Source organism: Peromyscus leucopus, chromosome 1 (genome assembly GCF_004664715.2).
Source record: "Peromyscus leucopus breed LL Stock chromosome 1, UCI_PerLeu_2.1, whole genome shotgun sequence".
In the NCBI taxonomy this organism is placed as follows: domain Eukaryota; kingdom Metazoa; phylum Chordata; class Mammalia; order Rodentia; family Cricetidae; genus Peromyscus; species Peromyscus leucopus.
In genome coordinates, this window is record NC_051063.1 from 136,818,661 (window position 1) to 136,831,167 (window position 12,507).

A 12,507-nucleotide genomic window follows, 5' to 3' on the forward strand; every position below is an offset into this window, starting at 1 on the left:
ACCGCGGCCACAGCAGTATCTGGCGCTAGCCACCAGCACTGCCGTATACCCTTTCAATGGATGTTTTGTTCATTTAATGCCTGTCTCCTGCTAGGATGTGAACCCCATAAGATCAGAAGACTCATTTGCCATATTCTCCAGAGACTCCAAGTACTATTTGATCCAATGACTGCTCACACTCAAAAGAAGAAAATAAACTATTAAAATACAGTATGTACTTGCCTGAATGCATGAACCACATGAACTTACTTAGTGTACAAAAGAACTTAAATGTTTTAATTCTACTTTTTTAGTGTAGATGTGTGTGTTTCTTTTATTTCTTTTGTTGTTGTTGTTGTTGTTGTTGTTGTTGTTTTTCAGGACAGGGTTTCTCTGTGTAGCCCTGACTATCCTGGAACTCACTCTGTAGATCAGGCTGGCCTCGAACTCAAGAGATCTACCTATCTCTGCCACCCAAATGCTGGGATTAAAGGAATGGAACACCACGTCTAGCTATATGTTTCTTAAAAAAAAAAAAAAAGAAAGAAAGCAAATTGATTATTTGAAAAGGCAGAGGCTAGCTTCAAAGTTTCAGAGCTTTAGGCTGGGATCTGTGATTGTGGAGGCCATACTCTTAATAACTATGCTATTTGTCATCTCTACTAATAAACACACAATGATTGAATGAACACATACTGATTGAATGACTGAATGAAAACATGAATGAGTAAATGAAGAGGGATTTGAATTCAAAGCACCTGCCATGTTGAAACCAGCATCATGTTGAAGTTGTTTGCATTTTCCCTGCTCTGTTCAGGACAATTTCCAAGCTTCAGCCTTCAAGCATCACCATTGACTCGCTTAGCAAGTCCCCATGCTGGCTACCTGTGCAATGCTGAAGAGAGTCTCCATGCCATGGGCTGCCAGGAAGGCCTCCCTGCCGGACCGGAGGGTGACAATGTGCCTGAGACAGAGCAGGAGCCCGTGGCGGATCAGCACGTAGGTGTCGGTGACATCGTGGCTGTGCCAATCCTGATGTAGCCTGAGCAAGCTGGTGACATAGCGTCTGTTCACTGCCCTGCGGCTGTTAGACTCTGGAGAAAGAGGGAAAAGGTCATGTCAATCACACCTCCCCAGGACGCAGTTGCCTGAGAATGCCACAGTGTGTCTCCCACATGATACTTATAAAGGTAATAATAACTTTTCGGTACATAAAACTGGCAGGTGTTATTTTAACCACATGATCAAAATCAACCTTTCTAATAATGGGACGTGGGCTTGTAACATGCCCCCTTGTTATGATGGCCTGAGAAGAACACAGCATTATTTCTATAGTATTCCTGCCAGTACACATGACCTTAATCTTAGCCTTGGGAAAGTCAGCAAACTCAGTGAGGTGAGTGTTATAAGACACGTAACCTAGGCTGTTCACAAATGTCAAGATAATAAAAGGAAGAAGACAAAAAACAGACTTGGAATGGGGTCAGAAAGAGATACAAATACATGCCACCTAAGAGCGGTAGGTAATTATAATTCAGATAATGGGCCAAGTAAAAAAAAAAATCATTTCGCTAGAAAAAGCATCAGTGACACGCAGGTTAAAATTTGAGTAAGGTTTGTAGATCACCTTGTTGCATGGTGTCAATCTATATGTTACATAGCTATTTCCTTCTGACTGCAACAGTCCCTCTCCCTTCTGGAGGGAGGCTCACAGGACAACTCACAAGATCCCCAAGACCCTTCCCCCAAGGTTATATAAGCAGGAAGTAACTCTAGTGATCAAGGAGACTCTTTTTCCAGAGCAGCAGCCTGCAAGTTCTGAGGGGTACAGCTGTAATTCTCATGAGTCATTGCTCATGCTGCTGGGGTGGGCTCTTGGGTGACACAGCTGTCTGAGTCACCCATGTCCCTGTAACTAACCTTTAACCCATGCTCCTGCAAAGTCACCACAGTAAACTCATGGTTGCAGTCAGTTAGACTGAAGTAGAATCTTTTCTTTGATCTGTCCCATCGGTGCCCTTTCTGTGATGAATATATGTTGATTCATGTCTCCACAGGGAAAATCACATAACACAATTGCCACCCAAAGACTGCTTGACAGAGCCATAGATAATGTGGAGGGGAGCTGTTGAACGGCTCCCGCTTTTGGCGGTAAGACATGCGGCTGAGTCTGGTATATCTGAAGACGGGGGCATCCACAGGGACAGTCCCCATGTGGCGCCTTCCCCTCCATGTAGTATGGGATGGTGTGGCTCCTTGCTGTTGTGGATGTTGTGTGGCCTCTGCTTTGGATTGACAACACATGCAACTGTTGCCAAGTCATCTAACGGCTGAGTGCCCTTGGAGGAAATCACGAGGTGACTGTCTTCCTCCAGGGGGCACAAAGTGGCTCATCTTGAGTCTAACATGGGTTTGAAGATGCATCCAGATGACTGCTGAGCTGGAGAAGACACCTTTAGTACCTGAAAGTAGTTCATGCTGAAAGGGTTCAGAGAAGGGCTGTGGTAGCATCGGTGGGTGACATATAACTGAAGCGGAACTTTCTGACTGGGAAAAACTTCGCCCTTGTTGGGGAGGGGCTACCCTGGGAGAAAGGCACATAGATGCTCTCCTCAGCACCAGCATGAAAAGCAGAAAAGGCTCGGATAAGGCTGGGGTGTTTGCTTGCTGTTTACTATAGTGTTTATTATGGGGTGTTGCTGATGGGACACAAGGGAGGGAGAGTGCACATAAGATCTTGCTAACGAGCTCCTCCTGGGATCCCAAAACATGGAATCCATGGGAAGAATCAGACAGCAAGAGAGAAAGAGAATGAGATCAAAGAGATAGCGAATACTTATTCAGCCCAACCTTTGATACAGAGAAAGGGGATCCTTGACTATGCGTGAAGATGGGGGCTTTAATAACGGAAACTGTCATAACCAGGGAACAGTCTATCTCTGAACTTCTGGAACTGGGGAAGAATCTTAAGCAAGCAATGGGAGAGTCCCTCGCAGCTTTGCTTGTGAAGCTGACAGACATGGAGGCAGACAAGGTCAGTCTGAGTACTGTCCAAGGAGAAAAGCTGAGTAATGCAACTGCTCATCCTGCCTCGAGACACAGGCTTCATATGAGGTGATACAGAGGTTCCTGATGGACAGGCTCATACAACCCAATAGGGATGCTTGATGATCACTCGGTGAAGTCCTCATGAATATCAAAAATGGAGAGATAAGAGATGATGGACACATATTACTGAAGGAATTAGGTGACAGGTTCTCTTTCATGTCCAGTTCACTGGGTCAGACAAGTCTGTGTTCACTGAAGAGTTAAATATATATAATTCATCAGGGACCGCAAGACTAGCTTGGAGCTTTAGTAGCTCTGGAAAGACCCATAGTAGGGCAGAATTTGAGGTCAGAGGAGCTCTGAAAGATCAGACATGTAAGTCATATTCAGGAGGCATAGGTCATGTATTTCACCTTACACACTGGTATACTGGATGTGGAAGTTGTTCTCTCAGGCTGGGTCCTTTCAGCAGCCAGGTGTGGCTTTCAAATTGCCTTCTAAATGTCCATAGATCACTGCTGTTGTCAGCCTCAGTTATGGGGAGAAGCTTCCCTTTTCTTTGCAAAAGGCCGTGGTTACTTCAGAGACTCATAACCTGTTAAGCTGCTGAGAATAAGTGGCAGTTACTGTGACACAGTAGTTCAACGCTTCCGTAAGTGGAAGAAAACAAGCAGACATCCACATCACCTTCTCCAAGGTTCAGAGAACGCCTCTTCTCGAGGCCCAGGAAGCTCACAAAACTACTGAATCAACAAGATGCCCTTCTCCAAAGTTATATAAACAGTAAACAGTTGTGGCGCAAAGACTGTTCATTAGAGCAACTGCCTGCCGGCTGGAACAGGAAGTGCCACCCATGCAGGTCTGTGAGTTGAGTCGTGACCTATGCAGGGATCGGGTGTTTGGGTGACACAGCTACCTGAGATTCTTGTGTCCTTATAAGTGACCCATTATTCAAATCCTGTAAGTAATGTCCCAAAATTAATCGGTTCCCCAAGAAAGACTTTCAACAGAGCCAGTGCTTTGGTCTGTCATTTCCTATCTGAGAAGAATAGACATTTGTAACTCTCCAGGAAAAGTTACACAACCGTTCATTTTTAGATTTTGTTGAACAGAGGTTATACAATAAAATATCCTACTTTTTCGTAAATTCACTATTAAAACTATAAATGTCTTTACGTTATTCTTAGAAAAAAGGAAATGTTGGAAGAGAAAGGGGGAGATGAGGAAAGGTGAGAAAGAAAAGGAGGGAAGATGAGAACGAAGGAAGGTGGAGGAAAGAAGTAGGTATTTTCATATTTCCACTCTCCTCTGTGTTTCTAAAGGCTGGGTGGGGGAACAGATCAAGTCAGACACCTCATCTTGAAGGGTTATCACTGGTAGGAGACATGCTAGGTGCTTTTCCCAGAGTAGAGAGGCCAGTTAATGGGCAATCACAGGGTCACATGTTCAGTTAATATAGTTACTCTGTCATCATCCACTTTCAGGCATTGCTTTATTTTGGAACCTCATTATACCACATCACCTCTGGCCTAGTGAAACCTTCCCCTCTCCAGGAATGAATCCAATATGATGCACTTGATCCTCAACTCATGGACCCTAAGCATGCACTTCATTAACTATCAGTCAGATCTAAAGGACAAACCAAAGTCATAGAAGTAAGTTCTCCTCACTCCATACTCCTTTGAAGGAGTCAGTCCACAACCTCTATGGACAAGCCCTTAAACGGACCATGGCCCTAAGTGAAGGTGTGGTCCCTTCACATTCTCTCTTCCACCACACGTTGACTTCCTGCCACACCTAGATTCCTTTTTAGCACCTATGGACATCCCACTTTTCTCTGGGTCTGAAACTGATGACTGCTGCTGTAACAACTTGTGTCTGGTTCTGTTGTATCTTCTGTTCAACACACCAAACCGAACCTCCCCTTGGTCAGCACTGTCCTTGTGAATGGCTGTCTTAGCTTATGGCTCCTCTAGACAGAAGGACTATAAGACCAAAGTACAAAGAAATTACAGCTGAAGGCTGGGCTCAGAACAAGAAGGGAACTCACTATCAAACACCAAGATGGGCTGTAGGAGAAGAGCAAGCTGCTCTGATGATGCTCAGGCCGAGGCTGAAAGTCCGCCCTAGAGAGTTGTCCTATGGGGCTTCCCATCCATATCTGATAGAAGTTTAACAGAGTTCTGCCTTCCCCTCCTCCACATGGTGATTTCTCTGTCTCAGCTCAGTTTTCCTGGTGATCTCCACTGAGACTATTATATGGATGTCTCTATCAAGATACCTTGTCAATTGTCTCTGAAGAAACACACAGCGAAGAACAGTCCAAGATATCTCTGTCAACAGTCAGTCCATGCTGTTCTTCAGGTTAACTTCCCTGGGATACAGAGTGAATGAATGAGTGTGGGAGTGTCAACCCAATCAAAGGAGTGTGGACCTTAGAGCGTCTACAAGCCAAATGAGGCATGCTGTGGGGCTCTAGAGGACTGACTCTGTGACTCTGCCACAGATGTTCAAATCCTGCCCTTCTCTAGAGGCTCCATGGCTCCATTACATGAACCACTCAGGCTGGTTTATGAGACAGTATGTGCTTCTAGCCAAATGTGTGTGAGAGAGCTCCCCTGAGCTGTAATCAAAAGAGCTTCAAGTATTATTTTTCCACAAGACCATGTAAGTGCACACCAGTGTAAAAAAACAACATGGAAATTCACCGCTGCATTCCCTGGAGGTTTTTTTTCTCATAACATTAACAGATCTTTTATTTTGCTTGTTTATAACATTTTAAGTTGCAGGCCTTCACTTAGCACCCCTGAGAGTTTTGACCTAGGTGAGGAGTTGATTTTATTTTGGTTTTTCTTTTTATAGCATTCCATGCAGCCATGCCCCTGAATCGGGAGTGATAAGACTTATGCCTGGTGATATGTTTGTGAAAGATTTAAAGCTCTTCCAATGCTTCCTTTAACAAATTATTCCTTTGTTAAAAAAAAAAAAAAAAAAAAAGCATTTCTTGCTTTGGATGATCTCAGCCACATAGTTCTAGAATTCTTTGCTGCCTAAATGAGGTTCCAGTCTACCTGATATCTAATGTTTAAAAGAAAATTGGGGACTAACAAGGAGGTATTCAAGGAAAGTATTTCTTGGTGAAAGGTGCCAGAAATGGCAAATGTGGGACACAGGGCCCCTGTATGCAGTGGAAGGTGGATGACATTTGTCTTTATCTATTCTAAGGCAATGAGACCAATAATACATCATTCTAATGACCTTCATTCATTATTCATTTTGGGTAAGAAGGAGTGAGTAATGGAGATAAAAGGTCTTTAATTGTCCAAGAGAAAAATCTCTTTTCAAACAACAATGATTTTATTCATGGTTTTCCTGTTAATCCCCAACAAGCCACCATGTTTACTAACATCTGAAGCGACTAAACCTCCTTCTTTGCTGACCCTACATCAGTCAATCAATCTCTGAGAATAGTTTGGGAAGTTTTGCAAAAGTCAATACGTGTCTAACACCAGACAAGTGGAGATTCATCAAACTTTGGAAAAGCAAAAGTGGAGAAGAGCCAAAGAATGAAATGAGGGTCGCTAGGATCAACAACTCAGAGGAGTTCCTAGGAGATTTGAAAGAAAAACACCACTTCTCAGAGCAGAAAAATATTCAGGAGAAAATGTGAGTTTTCAGACACAGTCTGGGTGAGCTCAGAATCCTGGGAACTCTAAGCTCCCCAACCCTCTTCCAAGTCGACCAGCTCTTCTGTGGTCTGGCTATATAAATGGTGTCTTCCTACGTTTTTTTTTTTTTTTTAGAGAAATGGATATCTACTGTGTGTGTGTGTGTGTGTGTGTGTGTGTGTGTATCCATGTGTGTGTGTGTGTGTGTGTATCCATGCGTAAGCATGTGCACACACAAACACACATCTTAATTTCCTGGAAAGTTGAGATGAGGTACATAGATTGAAAGATGGGAATAGGATTTAAAGACAGAGGAAAATCCTAAGGCCTTGTATCTTTCTGTTTCCTGGGCATTGCTGGTTTGGTTGACCACACCAGCTACAGTTAATGATCTTTGGCCCATGTTCCATTATGGAATCCCTGAACAGCAGAGACTTGATTAATTTTTTTCACTCCAATTCACCTTTCTGTATTCTACTCACCTCTCTGGGTTATGTCCTCTTGGAGCCTTCCTTACTTTTAGCTAATTCTCGGTCTGAAACATGGTCTACTGGTATCCTTATTTGGTATTCTCAATTTTACTCAAAGCATTTTTAATTGGAGTTCAAATGTTTTGCTTATAAGAGGTACCCACTGGTGCATTTTTTTGCACTCAGGTAAAAAGAAAAATATGAAGCCGGGCGTTGGTGGCGCACGCCTTTAATCCCAGCACTCGGGAGGCAGAGCCAGGCGGATCTCTGTGAGTTCGAGGCCAGCCTGGGCTACCAAGTGAGCTCCAGGAAAGGCGCAAAGCTACACAGAGAAACCCTGTCTCGAAAAACCAAAAAAAAAAAAAAAAAAAAAGAAAAATATGAAGAAACCAGAAAAAAATGCTAAATTATCAATGGTACTTAGCTACAAGAAGGGGTATTGGTGATCCTGTTTGCCTGTTCAGATTCTTCTAACATTTTTACTCCAAATATTCTACAATACATTTAAATAATTAGGAGAGTAAGGGGGCAATAATTTTGTGATTTGGAGCTACAAACTAGTAGCCCATAGACTTTTGGTGTGTGCCATGTTGTCAATGTTTAATCACAGGGCAAGCAGGCCTGCAGGTTACCATAGCAACCACATCACCTTTTGTCTTACCCCATCTCCTTTAAAAGTGAATTATCTAGCTAGCCCCTGAAGGCATTGGTGAGCAGAACCATCTTTACAAAGATATTTGTCTTCTAAACAGGAAAGCCTAGAGACCTTTCAGCCTCAAAGGATTGACTTTCTCCTGGAGAATCTGGAGCCTCACAGCAGCTGCTTGTGAGAAATGCTCAGTCTAGATTAGTACATCCACAAGCATCCCACTGCTCTGCCTTCTCATTTGGCAAAGGTAAAGGGAGCTGTCTGTCATCACTGTTCTTTATTCCCATACCTCAGGACTGGGTCATTCCTTTAGAGGTAGAGTGAGGTCCTTCAGCAAAGGAAATGTAAGACTCTGCAGCAGAAGATAATGTGACACCATAACAGCTACATTAAGAAATGAGACAACCAGATCGGTGGAAACCGCTAAAGTCATCTTTGCCATCCACAAACATTCATCCCTGCTTTGCTGGTCCTGATCCTTGCCCTTAGCTTTCTGCCAGCTGTCTACCTGGAGTCCTGTACAAGGCTGGGCTCTACCAATTCTGGCTGGGCAACGTTGAGCCTGTTATTCCACACCTCCACTGTTTAGTCTTTTATCTGAAAGGCAAAAATCAATAAGAGCTTCTTCATTCTTAATTTGAGAAAATTAACTGAGATAATACCATAAAGCAAGCCATCTAATGCTGGACACACAATAACTGCTCAATACCTGCCACCGGTAAAAATCATCATCATCAACATGACCAGCACTGTTTAGGATTCTAATAATCCCTCAGTTCTCCTGCACAACAAAGTAGCAAATGCCCCATATGTGAGTATGTTTCTTTTGAAATCCCCATGCAAGAACAGAAGCATCAGGGTCATATAGCTTTGGGGTTGAGCATTCACTATACCATTTCCTAGCTATATAATCTTGATTGCATTATTGAGTACTATGCTTTGAATGCATTTACAGTCAAAACATGCTCCTTCCTGCCTCCCCTGCTAATTCAGGGGTGGCCTGTGTGGTTCAAGGTAAATGCATAGATGTGAGCCCCCAGCTATAAGATAAAGAACAAGTTATATATTCCCAAAATACATTGACACAGTGTTAAAATTTCCATTCCAAAGAGCAGTGGGGCATAGAGAGCGGGAATGGTGCCACCAGAAGACCAATAATCACCGCAGGAACTATGTGGTGAGCCAGTCAGCTCACCATAACAGACAGCAAACAGAGAGATTCAGGAAGGGGCAGGGCATGATAGGCACCAAAGATGTGACCCCAGTAACTACTTCATCAAGCTAGGCCTCTCCTCCTAAAGTTTTCCAAACATTCCAACACAGCACTGACCAGCTGGGCGCCCAGGTTCCAACACTTGATTCTGTGAGGATATTTCATATTCAGACCATTACAACTGCTCTCCACCCCCCCCCCACTCAAAGTAAAACATTATTTCTGGCTCTCAGTTGACAAGAAAATAGAATATTTCCATTGTATATATGCTTGTGCCACAGTGTAATCTTTTGATTTCCCAGAAGCAACTTGCGGGTCCATAAAGTCAGAAAGCATGCTTAATTATTGTGTCCTGATTTTATACACTTATGCATTATAATCGATGTTTATCCCCCATGTTACATAACCACATTCGGCTCTAAATCATTGTTTCTTAGTCAGACTTTCATGACATGACTAGCCATTTTTTGAAAATTTTCAGAGAATGGGAATTCTGTGAAGGATGTGGTTCCTGAATGGAATGCTTAGGAGCAAGTGGGCATTTCCTATATCTTTATAAAGTAACTTCTTCTTTATAAAGTACATCAATCATACCACAGGGACACATGCTCAGCTATGTTCATAGCAATATTGTTCATAATAACCAGAACCTAGAAACAACCTAGATGCCCCTGAACTGAAGAATGGATTAAGAAAATGTGGTACATACACACAATGGAGTACTACTACTCTTGAGTGTAGTGAGTTATATGTGTATAAGAATAAATGAGAAGACTGGAGGCCTTCTGACACTTCGAGGTGGAAAGATAAGTTCAGCTACATTGTATGCTCTACCATGCTATCTTGGGAAATTCCAAACTGTAAAGATCAAAGAGCTCTATGCTTGGTTCAGAAAATTTCTAAAAGTCCATTTTCTGAGCACATGTAAGCTCTTCCTTCTCAAGAAATAAAACTTGGAGTGGACGATCACTTAGAAAGGCTCATCAAATCACACTGTTGGAGTGACATATTGTGTGCCCTAATAACCATGTGAGCCACACACTGTACCTCCCAAGGTCTTCTCGCAAGCTTTCTCCTCACTGCCTGCCAACCAGGGACAATCACATCACAAAATTTGTTCAGTTCCAATCAGGACTTCACACTAAAACATGCACTTTGACCCACAGCAATCAAGTCCCACAATATCCCACCTGGAACTCCCAGTTCTGAGACATCCCAAGGCTCAAGATAAAGATGCCCCTACTTACAATATGTACTGCGTGCACCTTTGCCATAGATCGTTTCCGTGAATTTCTCAGTGAGCCAATTTAGAAGGTATTTCTGGACAAAATAGCCTTTCCCAAGGCTTCCAAATCACATTATAAGACAATGAGCTGCCTGTTTTCCCACTGTAATACCAGGTACAAGGGGAACTATTTATTTTCTGAATGTTTCCTATGTGCTGAGCATCAGTTAATCGTTTCACATGGATCACCTCGTTTGTCTTATGGAAGTGCTGAAGGCTAAGCATTATGTGTCTCCCTTTACAAATGAAGATGCAGAATCTGAGGGATGTTGAAAGGCTTATGGAAGTCCATCAAGCTTATACATGGCATCTCTGGGATTCCAATGGACTCTGCCATCTGACTGCAGAGCTGACATCCTATGCTATCCCCAAACCGTAGATGCTCCAGTTAGCATCCAATCTTGCATCTGGTACAAACACCGGACTCTTCCCAGTACAGCTTAACTTCTTGTAAAATGTTTCTGGAAGGCTGCTAGAGATAAAGCCTAAGGGTCTCAGAATAAATGGGTTTCTCTCCCCATCTTCCATCTGCCTGTTTCTTCCCAGTTCTAGTGAGAAGCCAGGTCCAGAAGGTTCATGGTCCCAAATAAGTAGCCAACAATTATTCATGTCACTCAAGGCAATGTCTGGAGGGTTGAGGGGTGTCTTCCCAATACCCAGAGGGAAACTAGGTGAGGCCGGGCCAGAAGTCGGGTTCAGAATGTCACAAAGGTGCTCTGATTTTGAGAAGGAGAGGCCTAAAGTCATCTTCACTCATTCACTCGCTCTGTGGCTGCAGCAGAGGTGAGGCTCCTACACAGAGGAACAGCAGCGAGATGCAGACTTCAACATCACCAGACACTATCAGGAGGGCAAACAACACTCCATCATCTGTTGCCCAAACAACAGTGATGACGTTGAATTCACAGGTGCTCCTTTCTCTGTCTTGTAGATACATTTCAGTAAACTTGCCTATAAAGTGAGTATTGGTTTCAAGCAAACCTTGTTTCCCTATCACCTGCCTTCATAAACTTAAGAATACTTTCTCTTAGTGCCAGGAATGGTGGATCAGACGGGGAAGGAGCCACCCATAGTGTTTTTACAAATGGTTTTGAATCTAGAGGTTTCTCTTTTAAATCTGAAGCGCCTCTTAGAAGCTTGCTATGACATAGTTCCACATCAGAGGGAGGTTTTTCCTCAGGTAAGCCTTGCAGTTGGTATCTGCCTCTCCATGCAGAATGTAAGCCTTGCAATTGGTATCTGCCTCTCCCTGCAGAATGGAGGATATACCATTCCTCCCCCTTCTGTGCTCGCTGCCCGGTGCAGGACGCTTGGCAGCCACGCTACACTCTACGAGAGAAAGGCTACTAGAACAAAGATCCTCTGGTTCCACATTCCACAAATCAATATTCTCATACCATAATTTATTGATTTTTTTTTCTTTTTTGTGTGTTTCTGGGGCTGGAACCTAAGGCAGGCCCAAACTATACCACTGAGCTGTGATTTAATCACTTTTTTAAAAAAAAACAAACTTATTTTATTGATTGATTGACTGAGATAGGGTCTCACTAATTGCCAGGCTTTGAACTCACACTCTTCCTACAGCTTCCTGAGTAGCTAAAATGACAAGCCTGACTTATACTTTTCTCAATTCTAAAACACACCTTCCATGTTTTTTCAAATGGTAAGGTGTTACCAATAAACTGCCTATTGCAGTTGGCAGCATTTTTTTTTCACTCTTAGTGGTATGTGGATATTGATGCACCTTTCAGTTGGTACAAGAAAATATTAGCAAATATTTTTTTATCTAAAATCAATTGATTCCCAGCAATGGGCAGCAACCTGGATGGTTTACTTTGCATGCACAAAAAAACAGAGACCTTTTCCCTCCAAACCAAATCCTGCTGCTGCTGCTGCTGCTTTAGGCAATGAATTAGCAACTAAAATCATGCTCACACACCTAGGATGCTGTATTAATTCACTCAACAAACATTTATTTAGCACCAGTGATATGCCAATATGTTCCCGGAACTATTGCTGTCACTAGGAACACAGCTAAAAACAACATGACATCCCAGATCTCACGGGACATGCCTGAGTGTGAAGGTTGTGGAGGGGTGCAGGTGCCAACATCCACGGAAACTTCTGGAAGTGGCCAGTGGAAACTGAAGGGATCTTCCAGGGACTGGTGGGGCGGCTATGTTAGACTATGTGGT

General features: G+C 43.1%; 1 protein-coding gene across 1 annotated transcript in view; it reads right to left on the bottom strand.

The window, feature by feature from the left end:
• Positions 1 to 12,507, bottom strand: part of Agbl1 (ATP/GTP binding protein like 1) — an 830,193-nt gene that overhangs the window by 672,966 nt on the left and 144,720 nt on the right. Inside the window, exon 7 of the mRNA XM_037198558.1 lies at positions 865 to 1,073. Within this exon, the coding sequence (XP_037054453.1) occupies positions 865 to 1,073 (209 nt within the window). The remainder of the gene's footprint in view (positions 1 to 864; positions 1,074 to 12,507) is intronic.